We start from the raw sequence: 12937 nt of genomic DNA on the forward strand, positions 1-12937 counted from the left end.
TTGGTTCGGCCACATTTGGAATACTGTGTCCAATTCTCATCATTGTACGACCAGAAGTACGTGGAGATTTTGGAGAGAGTACAGAAAATGTTTGCTACGATGTTGCCTGGTATGGAGAGTATTAGTTGTGAGGAGAGACTGAATAAACTGACGGAGGCTGAGGAGCGACCTGATAGAAGTTTAGAAAATTATCAGAGGTGTAGATAGGGTGAGCATATGAGTTGGAGGCCTTTTCACAGGGTGGAATTGAAAATTACAAGGGGGTACAAGTTCAAGAAGAGGGGGACAGGTTCAGTGAGATGTGCGGGGAACGTTTTTTTTGCACAGAGGGTGGTGGTGGCCTGGAATGCACTGCCACGTGAGGTTGAGGCAGATACGTTAGTGACCTTTAAGACTTATTTGGATAGGCACATGAACAGACGGGCTATAGAAGGATATAGGCAGTTGGTCTAGATAGGCCACATGATCGGTGCAGCTTGAAGGGGCTTTTCCTGTGCTGTATTGTTCTTTGTATATGCATATTTTCTCAGTTATTATTCTGAAACAATCTGCTATATTGTTTCCTTGGAGTTCAATAGAATGAGAGGTGATATGAAACATATAAGATTCTATGGAGGTTAGACAGGAATGTTGGGACGATGTTTCCACTCATGCGAGAGTGTAAGACCAGAGGGCATAGTTGCAGAATAAGGGGGTGCTCATTTAAGATGGGTTTGAGGAAGAATTTCTTCTCTCAAAGAGTGGTGAACTTTGGATTCCTTGTCCCAGGAAGCTATGGAGGCCGTGTCCTTGAACATTTTCAAGGCTGAAAGAGGTAGATTTTTCATCAGTAGGGTTAAGGGTTACGGAGGTGTGGTCGATGGACAGAGATTGGAATACAGCGTGGTGCATTCAACACCACACAGCAGAATGGTACCACACAGTATGCACTGTGCAGGAAAATGGACTTTAAGTGTTAGATCAGCCTGGAACGGGTGGCTAGAGAATGGAGTTTGTGGTGGGGACCAAAGACAACAGCTTTGGTCATTTCAGTATTTAGTTGAGAGGAAGTATCTGTACATATCATAGTAGATGTAGGATAAGCAGTCTGACAATTTCGGGACAGGAAGGGGTCAAGAGATGTTGTGCTGAGGTATTTGCGCAAAGATGAGGGGCAGGTCAGAAGACTGAAAGAACATAAAGAACATCAAAAAATGACAAAAAGATTGATAAAAGGAAAATCTAGAGTACGAGAGAAAGCTCGCTAGCAATGTAAAGACAGATAGTAAGAGTTTCAATAGATATTTAAATAAGAGTTGTGTTGGTCCTATCGAAAGTGCTTCTGGGGAACAGATAATGAAAAATGAAATGAAATGAATGAAAATCGCTTATTGTCACAAGTAGGCTTCAAATGAAGTTACTGTGAAAAGCCCCTAGTCGCCACATTCCGGCACCTGTTCGGGGAGGCTGGTACGGGAAAACAGGACTGTGGTGGGTTAATCAATAGATATTTTGCATTGGTCTTCACTATAGAGGACACAAGTAACATCCCTAAAATTGATGTAAATCAAGAAATGGAAGTGAGGGAGGAACTCAGGAAAACTAGAATCATCAGGCAAGTGATATTGGACAAATTGTTGGATCTATGACTGACAAATCCCTGGGTCCAGGTGGCCTTCACCCTAAGGTCTTGAAAGAAGTGGATAATGAGACAGTTGATGCAGTAGTTTTAGTTTTTCAAAAATCCCGAGATTCGGGAAGGTTCCAGTAGATTGGAAGATAGCAAATGTACTCCTTCATTCAGAAAGAGAAGACAGAAAGCAGGAAACTACAGGCCAGTTTGCCTAATATCGGTCTTGGGAAAATGTTAGAAGCTATTATTAAAGTTGTTATAGCAGGGCACTTTGAAAAAAATCCAAGGCAATGAGGCAGAATCAACATGATTTTGTGACAGGAAAATCATGTTTAACCAATTTATTGGCGTTCTTGGAAGGGGTGACATGTGGTGTGGACAAAGAGGAACCAGTGGATGTACTGTATTTTGATTTCCAGGAGGCATTTGATAAGTGCCAAATCAAAGGTTATTATAAAAAATAAAAGATCAACATGCAGGGAGTAGCATATTGGCATGGATTGAAGATTGGCTAGCTCACAGGAAACAGAGTTGGCATAAATGGATCTTTTTCAGTGAAGAGGATGTGACGAGTGGTGTGCCACAGGGATCATTACTGGAGCTCTGCAATCTCTCACCATTTAGATAATAAGCTTATTTTATATTCTTTCTGCTAAAATGGACAATTTCACACTTTATTCCATTTGCCAGATTTTTGTCCACTCACTTAAACTATGTATGTCCCTTTGTATTCCTCCTTTCGTCTTCTTCACAATTTACTTTCCTCCCTATCTTTGTGTTGTCAGCAAATTTAGCAACCATACCTTTCTTCCCTTCATCCAAGTCGGTTACATACTAGAAACCGGAGCACCTGGAGGAAACCCATGAAGACACAGGGAGAAAGTGCAAACTCCGCACAGGCAGTCACCCAAGGTCAGAATTGAACCCGGGTCCTTAGCACTTTGAGGCAGAAGTGCTAACCACTATGCCACCATGCCACTGGAGTACCGTGTACAGTATCGGACTCTTTATTTAAAGAAAGGTGTAAATGCACTGGAAGCAGTTCAGAAAAAGTTTACTGGCCTCATACCAGGAATAGGTGGGTTGTCTTAGGAGGAAAGGTTTGAGAGGTTAGGTTTGTATCCACTATAGTTTGGAAGAGGTGACTTGATCGAAACCTTTAAGATCCTGAGGGTGACAGGGTGGATGCAGAAAGGATGCTTCCTCTTGTTGAATAATCTAGAACTAGGGGGTCACTGTTTAAAAATAAGGGGTCTCTCATTTAAGACAGAGATGAGGAGAGTGCTTTTCTCTCAGAGGGCCATGAGTCTCTGGAACTCTCTTCCTCAAAAAGCAGCAGAAACAAGGTCTTTGAATATGTTTACACCAGTACCAGATAGATTCTTGATCAACAAGGGGGTGAAAGGTTATCAGGGTTGGCAGGAATGTTAGATTGAGGTTATAATCAGATCAACTATGATCTTATTGAAATGGCAGAGCATGCTCGAGGGGCCAAAGGGCCTATTCCTGTCCCTAATTCGTATGTATGTTAGAGTACAGATGATTTTGCTGAGGGGCTCCATTTGATGAGAAATAAGATGGGGTCATATATAGGTCTTCTGAGTCTATGAGATGTATTGGTGTGGGCGTTGGAAGAGAATCCATTTCAGGTAATTCTCTGCATAGATAAGAATAGAACCATCCAACCGGATGATGTGGAGTGACATTGGAGGAAGATGGCTTGGTTGTCCATGTCAAAAGCTGCAGTCAGTTTGGGAAGAGTGAGGAGGGACTGTTTACCCTTTGTCACAGTCACATAGGATGTTATTTGTGACTTCAAGATCTGTTTCGCTACTGTGCCAGGGGCGGAGGCCAGATAGCTCATAAAAGGTTTATAAAATTATACCTCCGTGTACAAAAATGATACCTACTGCAAGCAATTTTAATTGTCTTTTAAGTGAAAAAATAAATCAATGAGTCAGATGCCAGACCTTGCATTTCACAACAGCCAAAGAAGTAACGAGGGGCAACCATGTTACCAATAATTTCCCACTTATTGTCAGAGGGGTCAAATCTTTCCATTGTCTTCCCAATGTCTGCTCCTACCCAGCCTCCTGAAAATAATGAAAAGATATGCACTGGTTATTAATAATAAGAGCTCTGAATCCTCATACAATCTCACAAAACTGCTCTCCTGGAGAGTTAATTTGAAAAAACAAAATTTGTTACATTGGTTTATTTATTTGTTAAATCTATAAATTCATTCCTAATGTTTTTCCCACCCCACCTCATGCACTCTGAAGGGGACATAAATTCCACATGATTGTTTGACTGCAATGGTTTTAAGTTCGATTCATATAAAGAGTACCGTTTGCCCCAGGACCATATTTGCCTATCTGTGGGTGAATAGCTTGACAATTAAACAACTAAGTCACATGAGGAGTTTCTATGTTTCTGTCATTCAAAAGTTGTTAATTATGTGGTCTAATACCAGTAAAGCCAATTGCCACTGTCATCCATGGTTGATACCCAGAACTGAAAAGAACATATGAGTGCTCGAAATGAAGAAACCTTTTCTATTACCATATTGAAATGTCATTTAACAATACCAAATGCTTGAAACACAGCGCAGAATTTACCGGCTGTTCACTCTGGCGGGATATTCCGGTCCCACGCCAGCGCACGGATTTCCCGGCGATGAAGGGTGCAGTCAACAGGAAATATCATTCACAACGGCAGGACTGGTAGATCACGCTCATGGGCTGCCTCCGCCGCTGAAAAACGGGCGACGGGTAAATTCCGCCTATTTTTTCTAGACTTATAAACCGTAAGTATGAGAAAAGTGTGATATATTTGAGGTATTCCTACCCAGAGCATAAATAGCAGCATGACAAGCACACACAGCAAGTCCGCTTCGTGGGGAATTCATAGAGGCCACAGCTGCCCATTGTTTAGTAACTGGATCATATCGTTCGGCACAGTCAAAAATCATGGAATCACTTTCACCTTAAAAAAAAAAATTATAATTTTATCTTAAAAGTGTAACAAACTGTATTTATCTTCAACCTCAAGGCATCACAAACATAACTAACGTTCGTGCTGATTGAAAATTTTCAATTCATTTTGAACTCACTGTGGTCAGTCAAATTAAAAGTGTAGTCTGCACTATTGAGTTAATTCCATCGATCTTTTTGGCAAAATTAAACAATTTTTGAAGGTTGTTCATTTTTTGTGACTGGGAATAAGTCTGACTACTTTTGTAGGTTGTTATTAAACTGTAATGGAAATTAAATTAAGATACTGTTAAAACACCAAAAGTTATTCAAATTCCCTCAACAACCCCAGATTTCCCAACTACCCAAAATGCAGTCAACTTTTGAGTTTTGAGATTTTTATTTTATAAATTTAGAGTACCCAATTCATTTTTTCCAATTAAGGGGCAATTTGGCGTGGCCAATCCACCGAGCCTGCACATTTTTGGATTGTGGGGGCGAAACCTACGGAAACACAGGAGTCTTAAGATTTCTGAGAATTTACAAACATACTGAAATTTTTCTAACATTTATCAAATATCCTCCCCACTTTGTCATCTAAATAAATAAGCCTCATGTTGATCAAAAGCAACAGCCAATCATAAGGAAATAAATTGTCCTCATCAATACAGAAGAGTTTAGTAATCCTAGATTTGAGAGAAACTGTAGACCACCAAGGGCAGATACTGAGGTACCGACTGCTAAATCTCCTTGAAGGACAACGTGTGGTGAGGGAAAGGTTCTTGAATATAGATAAACAATCCAAGCAAAGCAACTCAGTATAGCAGTACGGTGGCACAGTGCTGCCTCATAGCGCCAGGGACCTGGGTTTGATTCCAGCATTCTCTGTGGACTTTGCATGTTCCCCCCCATGTCTGCGTGTGTTTCCTCCGGATGCTCCAGTTTCCTCCCAGTCAAAGATGTGCAGATTAGATGGTTTTACGAGGATGGGGTACCAAATACTTGAATCCCTGGATTGGGCCAGGGCACGGTGCTCTCTAAGAGGGTCGGTACAGACTTGATTGGCCAAATGGCTTCCTCTGCATTGTAGGAATTCTATGATTCTACATAATATATATATATATATATAGATGATAAAGTTTAGGGATGAAGAAATAATGAAACCTCAAATTAAGGTTTATGAGCAGTGGATTAGACAGCAGTTAGACTTGTACCATATGTTCATGAACAATAAATCCTAACAACTCTGGCATGCAGCCACAGTATTTTCAGAAGAGGATCTGAGCTGGAATGCGGTTTGCCTTTCGGAATTGAAGATACAGTAGGCATCACCTAAAATAGTGGTGAGACACAACTAAAGGAGCCAGAAGCAGATAAAGATCAGAATTAAAAGTGAGAAATCATTGACAGGTGTCAATATTAGAAGGGCTCAAAACTTGCCAATTAGCTTCAGAAGGGAGGTACCAAATACTTGAATCTCAGGTCTTAATTACATAATTAGAACTCTTTTTCATCTTTAGAAAGAATATGGGACATAAAAATGAACGGCCAACTCCACTTGTATTTCTCATTTTGCTGATTAAAAACAAGGTTTATCCTGAAGTCCTGGTCAATATGTAATGAACTTTAAAACTTCAAAAAAGTACCAGACCAAAACCTATTACTCCCTTATCCCTATCCATACCCTCAAAAATTAGAAACAAGTGGGCGGAACTGGGGGTGCTATCCACGAGTAGGGCCATGTACCAACTTAGGAAGGCGAGGGGAGTGGTGTATGAGCATGGGGAGAGAGCCAGCAGATTGCTAGCGCAGCAACTCAGGAAGAGGGAGGCGGCCAGGGAAATAAGTAGAGTGATTGATGGGGAGGGGAGCAGAGTGGAGGACCCGGCAGGATTGCATAAGGTATTCCGGGACTTCTATAGTAGGCTGTATACTTCAGAACCCCCGGAAGGGCCGGAGGAGATGAAAAGGTTCCTGGACGGGCTAACATTCCCAAAAGTAGGCGGGGGACTAGTGGACGGGCTGGGAGCCCCGATTAGAGTGGAGGAGGTATTGGGGGGCCTAAAGGCCATGCAGTCGGGGAAAGCCCCGGGGCCAGATGGATACCCAGTAGAGTTTTACAAGAAGTTCTCGGAGTTAGTGGGACCGGTCTTGACTAGGGTTTTTAATGAGGCAAGGGACATAAGGACCCTGCCACCGACGATGTCGCAAGCCACCATCCCGCTGATACTGAAGCGGGACAAGGACCCGGAATCCTGCGGGTCATACAGACCAATCTCCCTGATCAATGTGGATGCCAAGCTCCTGGCAAAGGTCCTGGCGATTAGAATTGAGGACAGCGTACCGGAGGTGATTGGAAACGATCTAATACCAGTACCCGTACCAGCCTCCCCGGACAGGCGCCGGAATGTGGTGACTAGGGGCTTTTCACAGTAACTTCATTGAAGCCTACTCGTGACAATAAGCGATTTTCATTTCATTTCATTTGATCAGACAGGGTTTGTGAAAGGCAGGCAGCTGACAGCTAACTTGAGAAGATTGCTTAATGTGATCATGATGCCCCCAACGGGCAAGGAGGTGGAGGTAGTGGTGCCAATTGACACTGAGAAGGCCTTCGACCGGGTAGAGTGGGGCTATCTGTGGGAGGTGCTCGGACGGTTTGGGTTCGGGGAGGGACTGGTGAATTTGGTCAGATTACTGTACCAGGCCCCAAAAGCTAGCTTTAGGACGAACAGGGTAGTGTCAGATTATTTCAGACTACATCGCGGGACCAGACAGGGATGCCCACTCTTCCCGTTGCTGTTTTAGCTGGCCATAGAGCCGTTGGCGATTGCGTTGAGAGCTGCGAAGGGATGGAAGGGAATGACCGGGGGTGGGGAGGGGGGGGGGGGGTGAAACATAGGGTCTCTCTCTATGCGGACGACCTGCTCCTGTACGTGTCGGACCCACTGGCCGGGATGGAAAATATACTGCTGGAAACATTGAGGAAGTTCGGCTGGTTTTCAGGGTACAAATTAAATATGGCCAAGAGTTTGTGGTGCAGGCAAGGGGCCAGGAAAATAGACTGAAGGAGCTGCCATTTAGGCTGGTTGAGGAAAGTTTCCGGTACTTGGGGATACAGGTGGCACGAGACTGGGGCAGGTTGCACAAGTTAAATTTGACCAGGGTGGTGGAACAAATGAAGAGGGAGTTTCGGAGATGGGATGCACTCCCGCTGTCACTGGCGGGGAGGGTGCAGACTGTAAAGATGACAATCCTCCCTAGATTCCTGTTCATCTTCCAGTGCCTCCCGATCTTTATCCCACAGTCCTTCTTCAAAGGACTGGCAAAATCATCATGAGCTTTGTCTGGGCGGGAAAATCCCCGCGGGTGAAGAAGGCGATGCTTGAAAGGAGCCGCAGCGAGGGAGGGCTGGCATTGCCGAGTTTGATCAACTACTACTGGGCGGCTAACATAGCCATGATAAGGAAGTGGATGGTGGATACGGGGTCTATCTGGGAGCGGGTGGAGGTGGCTTCGTGCAGGAGCACCAGTTTGGCAGCCCTGGTCACGGCTCCCCTACCGCTGTCGCCAGCCAGGTACTCCACCAGCCCGGTAGTGGGGGCGGCCCTGCGGATATGAGGCCAGTGGAGGAGGCATGTAGGGGAGGTGGATGCGTCTGTCTGGGCTCCAATATGTGATAACCATTGATTTGCCCCCGGGAACATGGATGGAGAGTTTCGAACATGGCGGCGGGCGGGGGTGAGCGATATGTTCCTGGAGGGGAGCTTTGCGAGTTTGAGGGGCTTGGAGGAGAAATTTGGGCTGGTAAGGGGAAATGACTTTAGGTACTTACAGATGCGGGACTTTGTCCGCAGACAGGTCCCATCCTTCCCACGCCTCCCGCCAATAGGGATCCAGGACAGAATAGTCTCTAGAGGAGGAGAGGGTAGAGTCTCAGATATTTATAAGGTGCTCATGAAGGGGGAACAGTCCCAGACGGAGGAACTGAAACTCAAATGGGAGGAGGAGCTTTGCGGGGAGATGGAGGACGGGCTGTGGGCAGAAGCCCTGAGTAGGGTAAACTCAACCGCAACATGTGCCAGGCTCGGCCTGATTCAATTTCAGGTCGTTCACCAGGCCCACATGACGGTAGCTCGGATGAGCAAATTCTTTGCGGTAGAGGATCAGTGCGCTAGATGCGCGGGAGGACCAGCAAACCACGTTCACATGTTTTGGGCATGTCCTAAGCTTAGATAGTACTGGGAGGGATTTGCGGGGATCATGTCCCGGGTGCTAAAAACAAGGGTGGTGATGAGTCCAGGGGTGGCAATATTTGGGGTTTCGAAAGACCCAGGAGTCCAGGGCGAGAAAGAGGCCGATGTTTTGGCCTTTGCTTCCCTAATAGCCCGGCGGCGAATACTGCTGGCGTGGAGGGACTCAAAACCCCCGAAGACCGAGCTATCGCTTTCGGACACGTCAAGTTTTCTGGCTATGGAAAAAATTAAGTTCGCCTTGAGGGGATCTGTACTGGGGTTCGCCCGAAGGTGGCAACCATTCATCGACTTCTTTGCGGGAGAGTGAACATCGGGGGGGGGGGGGGGGGGGGGGGGGGAGATTAGAGTAGAGTAGGAGGGATAAATAGACGGGTAGTGTCAATGGAAGAGGAGCGGGCTTGTGCAGTATGATTTGATTGAAGTATTGTTTTTATGTTGATGTTTGCACATTTTTGCCTTTTTATTTTTTGTTGTTATCTGTAACGGTTTACAATGCCGAAAAATACCTCAATAAAATTGTTTGATTTAAAAAAAATTAGAAACAAGTGGATAAGAAAGGAGACAAAATACTCTCCATATCAAAGGTGATGAGGACCTTCTCCTGAAGCTCTCTGTTACAGGTTCAAACGTTACTGGAATTTCCCATAGATTTGATATTCTACAAGCATAAAAACGATTTGAGAAAATAATTGTTTGCAACACAGTAATTTTACTTACCACCTATTACATAGATCATCCCTTCAAGAACTGCTACACCCAGGCCACTTCGGGCCTGATGGAGGGATGAGACCGTGGTCCAGTATTGACTGAATGAATCAAACCGTTCCACACAACTGAGAGTTCTGCTATCACTCCAGCGACCTCCCTGAAGCCGTGTGTACCCACCTTGTAAAAATAAATGATAAAACATAGCTTCAGCAGTGCCCAATCAGGTGCTGTACTGTGATGCAAATTACAGTATACATACAAAGGTCAATTTCTAATTAGTTAATTCATCAACTGTAACCTTATACTGGAGTTCTATTAAGGACACAGAAAAAAATGCAATTTCCTTGGAAAGCATGGCTTGGAATTTGCAGGGCTCTTGATGGTGAATTGGCAGTGTTTGTGGCATTACCTTGCTGAATTTGAGGTCCACTTCAGGATTTAGCACAAGCACAGAATGAACCAAAATTCCTGAAGTTGAGGTCCGTCATTCAGCATTCTTCCATAAATTGCACAACATAACCCAATTACTACCACCATTACCACTATAGAGTTGACAATCAATGAAATCAATTGATCAGTTGATAATTTCCCTTTTTTACACTCCTATCACCGTTAGAAACCCCATAAAAGGTAAAGCTTTATTCAATGAGGTGCAACTGGGTTTCTAATGGTGATCTGAGTAACAACTACTAGAACATAGAACATAGAACAGTACAGCACAGAACAGGCCCTTCGGCCCTCGATGTTGTGCCGAGCAATGATCACCCTACTCAAACCCACGTGTCCACCCTATACCCGTAACCCAACAACCCCCCCCGTAACCTTACTTTTCAGGACACTACGGGCAATTTAGCATGGCCAATCCACCTAACCCGCACATCTTTGGACTGTGGGAGGAAACCGGAGCACCCGGAGGAAACCCACGCACACACGGGGAGGACGTGCAGACTCCACACAGACAGTGACCCAGCCGGGAATCGAACCTGGGACCCTGGAACTTTGAAGCATTTATGCTAACCACCATGCTACCGTGCTACTGTTAAATAACTGATCAGGCCCTGAAAATATTGTGGAGTTTTATTAAATTTCCTCATTGTGATTAATTACTAGATTTTTATAATGATTAATATTTTAAAGTTTGTCCATGATATTTCAGCTTCTGTCTTAACCCCATCTGTATGTCCTAATCTTTATTTTGCTCCATAAAATGTTTTAAAAGTTGCATAATTATTAGTGTTTTCATTTCCTGAAATCTGCCTGTGAGAATAAGTAGGCTCTAAAAACACAACCACTAGTTTGTTGCTGAAAGGTTTTGAATCTCTCGGATGCAGAGGCGGATTTACAGTTCTTGGGGCCCCGCGCTCACCTTCATTTCTGCAACGTCCAATCTCTCTCTCCCCCCTCCCCCTCCCCCCGGACCACATGCACCATCGCCCCATAGAAGGCAAAGGCGGAAATCATGAAAATATATCAATGAATCACTGCTTTTTAACGTGTAAAAATACGCCGGAATGAACAATCAAGGAATTGAAATCCAAGCTCACCTCTTCTCAGAAAGACGGTAAAAATGGTCAGTATTGTGAAGCGAGAGTCTTGAGGTGAGCAAACATAGAACTTGCGGGTGGACAATAAGGTGAAAAAATCAGCCAATTACATCACAGCAGCATAGGCCAGTGCAAGACAGAAAGAGCCAGCTCAGTGCAGGAGTAAAATCAACAAGATGCATATGCTGCCATTTAGTATATTTCACAGTCTCATTCAATTTCCAAAAATTAACTTCCTTATTTCCTCTTACAAAATCAAAGAAGTTATTTCTGCAAATTCACGTGAGAGGAGTGTCCAGTGAGTCCAAGTCCAATATCAGTGGCCTTGTTTGGCAGAATTCCATTCTTTGTCCAAGACTTTCTGAAGGCCAGTTTTGAGGGCGATGGTGATGAGAACTACCAGCATGTCACCAGCTGCAGCCATTATATCAGACCAACAACGGTCCATTTTGAAAAAGAGAATATGGAAGATGGGCAGATTTTTAAGATTTCCTTGCTTCATCCTTGTTGGCATGGCATTTTAGGCAGCTTTTTTTACTACACTTTTTCTTTACAAAATCATCAATTACATAATCATAGATAAAATCTTGCAAAGACGCACTTTCAATGGGAAATGCTGCTGAACCTGTCAAATGTTCCTGAATCATCGTACTTCGCAAATAATTTTAAAACTCTTTTCAATACAGAAAAAGAGCATTCACCCGAAGCATTAATGATAGGTATGTTAAAAATATTTTCAGAATGGTTTATCATTTGGAAAGGTTGCCTGCAAATCATCACATGCAAGTCTGTACAAATCTGCTGGTGATCTCGAAGCACAGAGCTCATCATTATTGATGAAATTAATGAATTGTTTCACTTAATCTTCAAAAAGATTGTGTCTATGTCCTCCTGATAGAATTCACTTAATTTCTTAATGCAGTGGCTATTAACATTTTTTCAGAGGTATATTTACTGAGATTTTACATTTTACAAAATAATGCAAAGTTACAAAATAATACATCACCATAAACAAGGAGGGGATAAAACAACAGAAATGGCTGTTTCTGTTGAGCACAACAAGGAACAGGTTAACAACATTCAAAGTGACTGAAGACAATCATTAAACGGAATTAGATATTCATGCCGCCTCACCAGAGACCAAGGGAGAAACGGTAGGATCATGAAAACATGACAAAATGACACACACCTGCCCACATCGCACAACCCCACAATCAGCACAGGACTTCAGGATAAATTTCCTGCACCATGACAGGATGCGCACCAATGTACATCCCCTCAACTCTAGCAGCATCAGGGCAGCACGGTGGCACAGTGGGTTAGCCCTGTTGCCTCACGACGCCGAGGTCCCAGGTTCAATCCAGACTCTGGGTCACTGTCCGTATGGAGTTTGCACATTCTCCCCGTGTTTGCGTGGGTTTCGCCCCCACAACCCAAAGATGTGCAGGCTAGGTGGATTGGCCACGCTAAATGCCCCTTAATTGGAAAAAATGAATTGGGTACTCTAAATTTATTTCAAAAAAAATTTTTTTTAAAGCGTCGATGTTATCAACGGCCCAACACAGCCTTCTCTTTCCAGAACTGAAGCCATCTGCATCCATATAGGAGCCAGGAGCAAATTAGTCATACCTATCCTTGCAAAAGCCAAAGAAAATACACAAAAATCCCAGATCTATGGGAAGTTATATACATATTGCATAATGCAACTAAACCCCCAAAACAGACCCAGAATTATGAAGAGAGGCGAGGACGACAGGACCGACGACAAATATCAACATGGTCAGACTACGGTAAATCCCCAAGGATCTCCCACGGTAGAAAAGATGGAAAAGAGAATGAAAAATG

General features: G+C 43.9%; 1 protein-coding gene across 2 annotated transcripts in view; it reads right to left on the reverse strand.

The window, feature by feature from the left end:
• The window catches only part of LOC119964545 (intracisternal A particle-promoted polypeptide), a 38137-nt gene that overhangs the window by 5564 nt on the left and 19636 nt on the right, over positions 1-12937 (reverse strand). For both annotated transcript variants that reach the window (XM_038794178.1, XM_038794179.1), the window contains 3 exons: positions 9558-9725; positions 4460-4597; positions 3583-3705 (listed from right to left, as the gene is read on the reverse strand). In XM_038794178.1, the coding sequence (XP_038650106.1) occupies positions 3583-3705; positions 4460-4597; positions 9558-9725 (429 nt within the window). The remainder of the gene's footprint in view (positions 1-3582; positions 3706-4459; positions 4598-9557; positions 9726-12937) is intronic.

The sequence above is a fragment of the Scyliorhinus canicula genome, chromosome 4 (genome assembly GCF_902713615.1).
Source record: "Scyliorhinus canicula chromosome 4, sScyCan1.1, whole genome shotgun sequence".
NCBI classification, from domain to species: domain Eukaryota; kingdom Metazoa; phylum Chordata; class Chondrichthyes; order Carcharhiniformes; family Scyliorhinidae; genus Scyliorhinus; species Scyliorhinus canicula.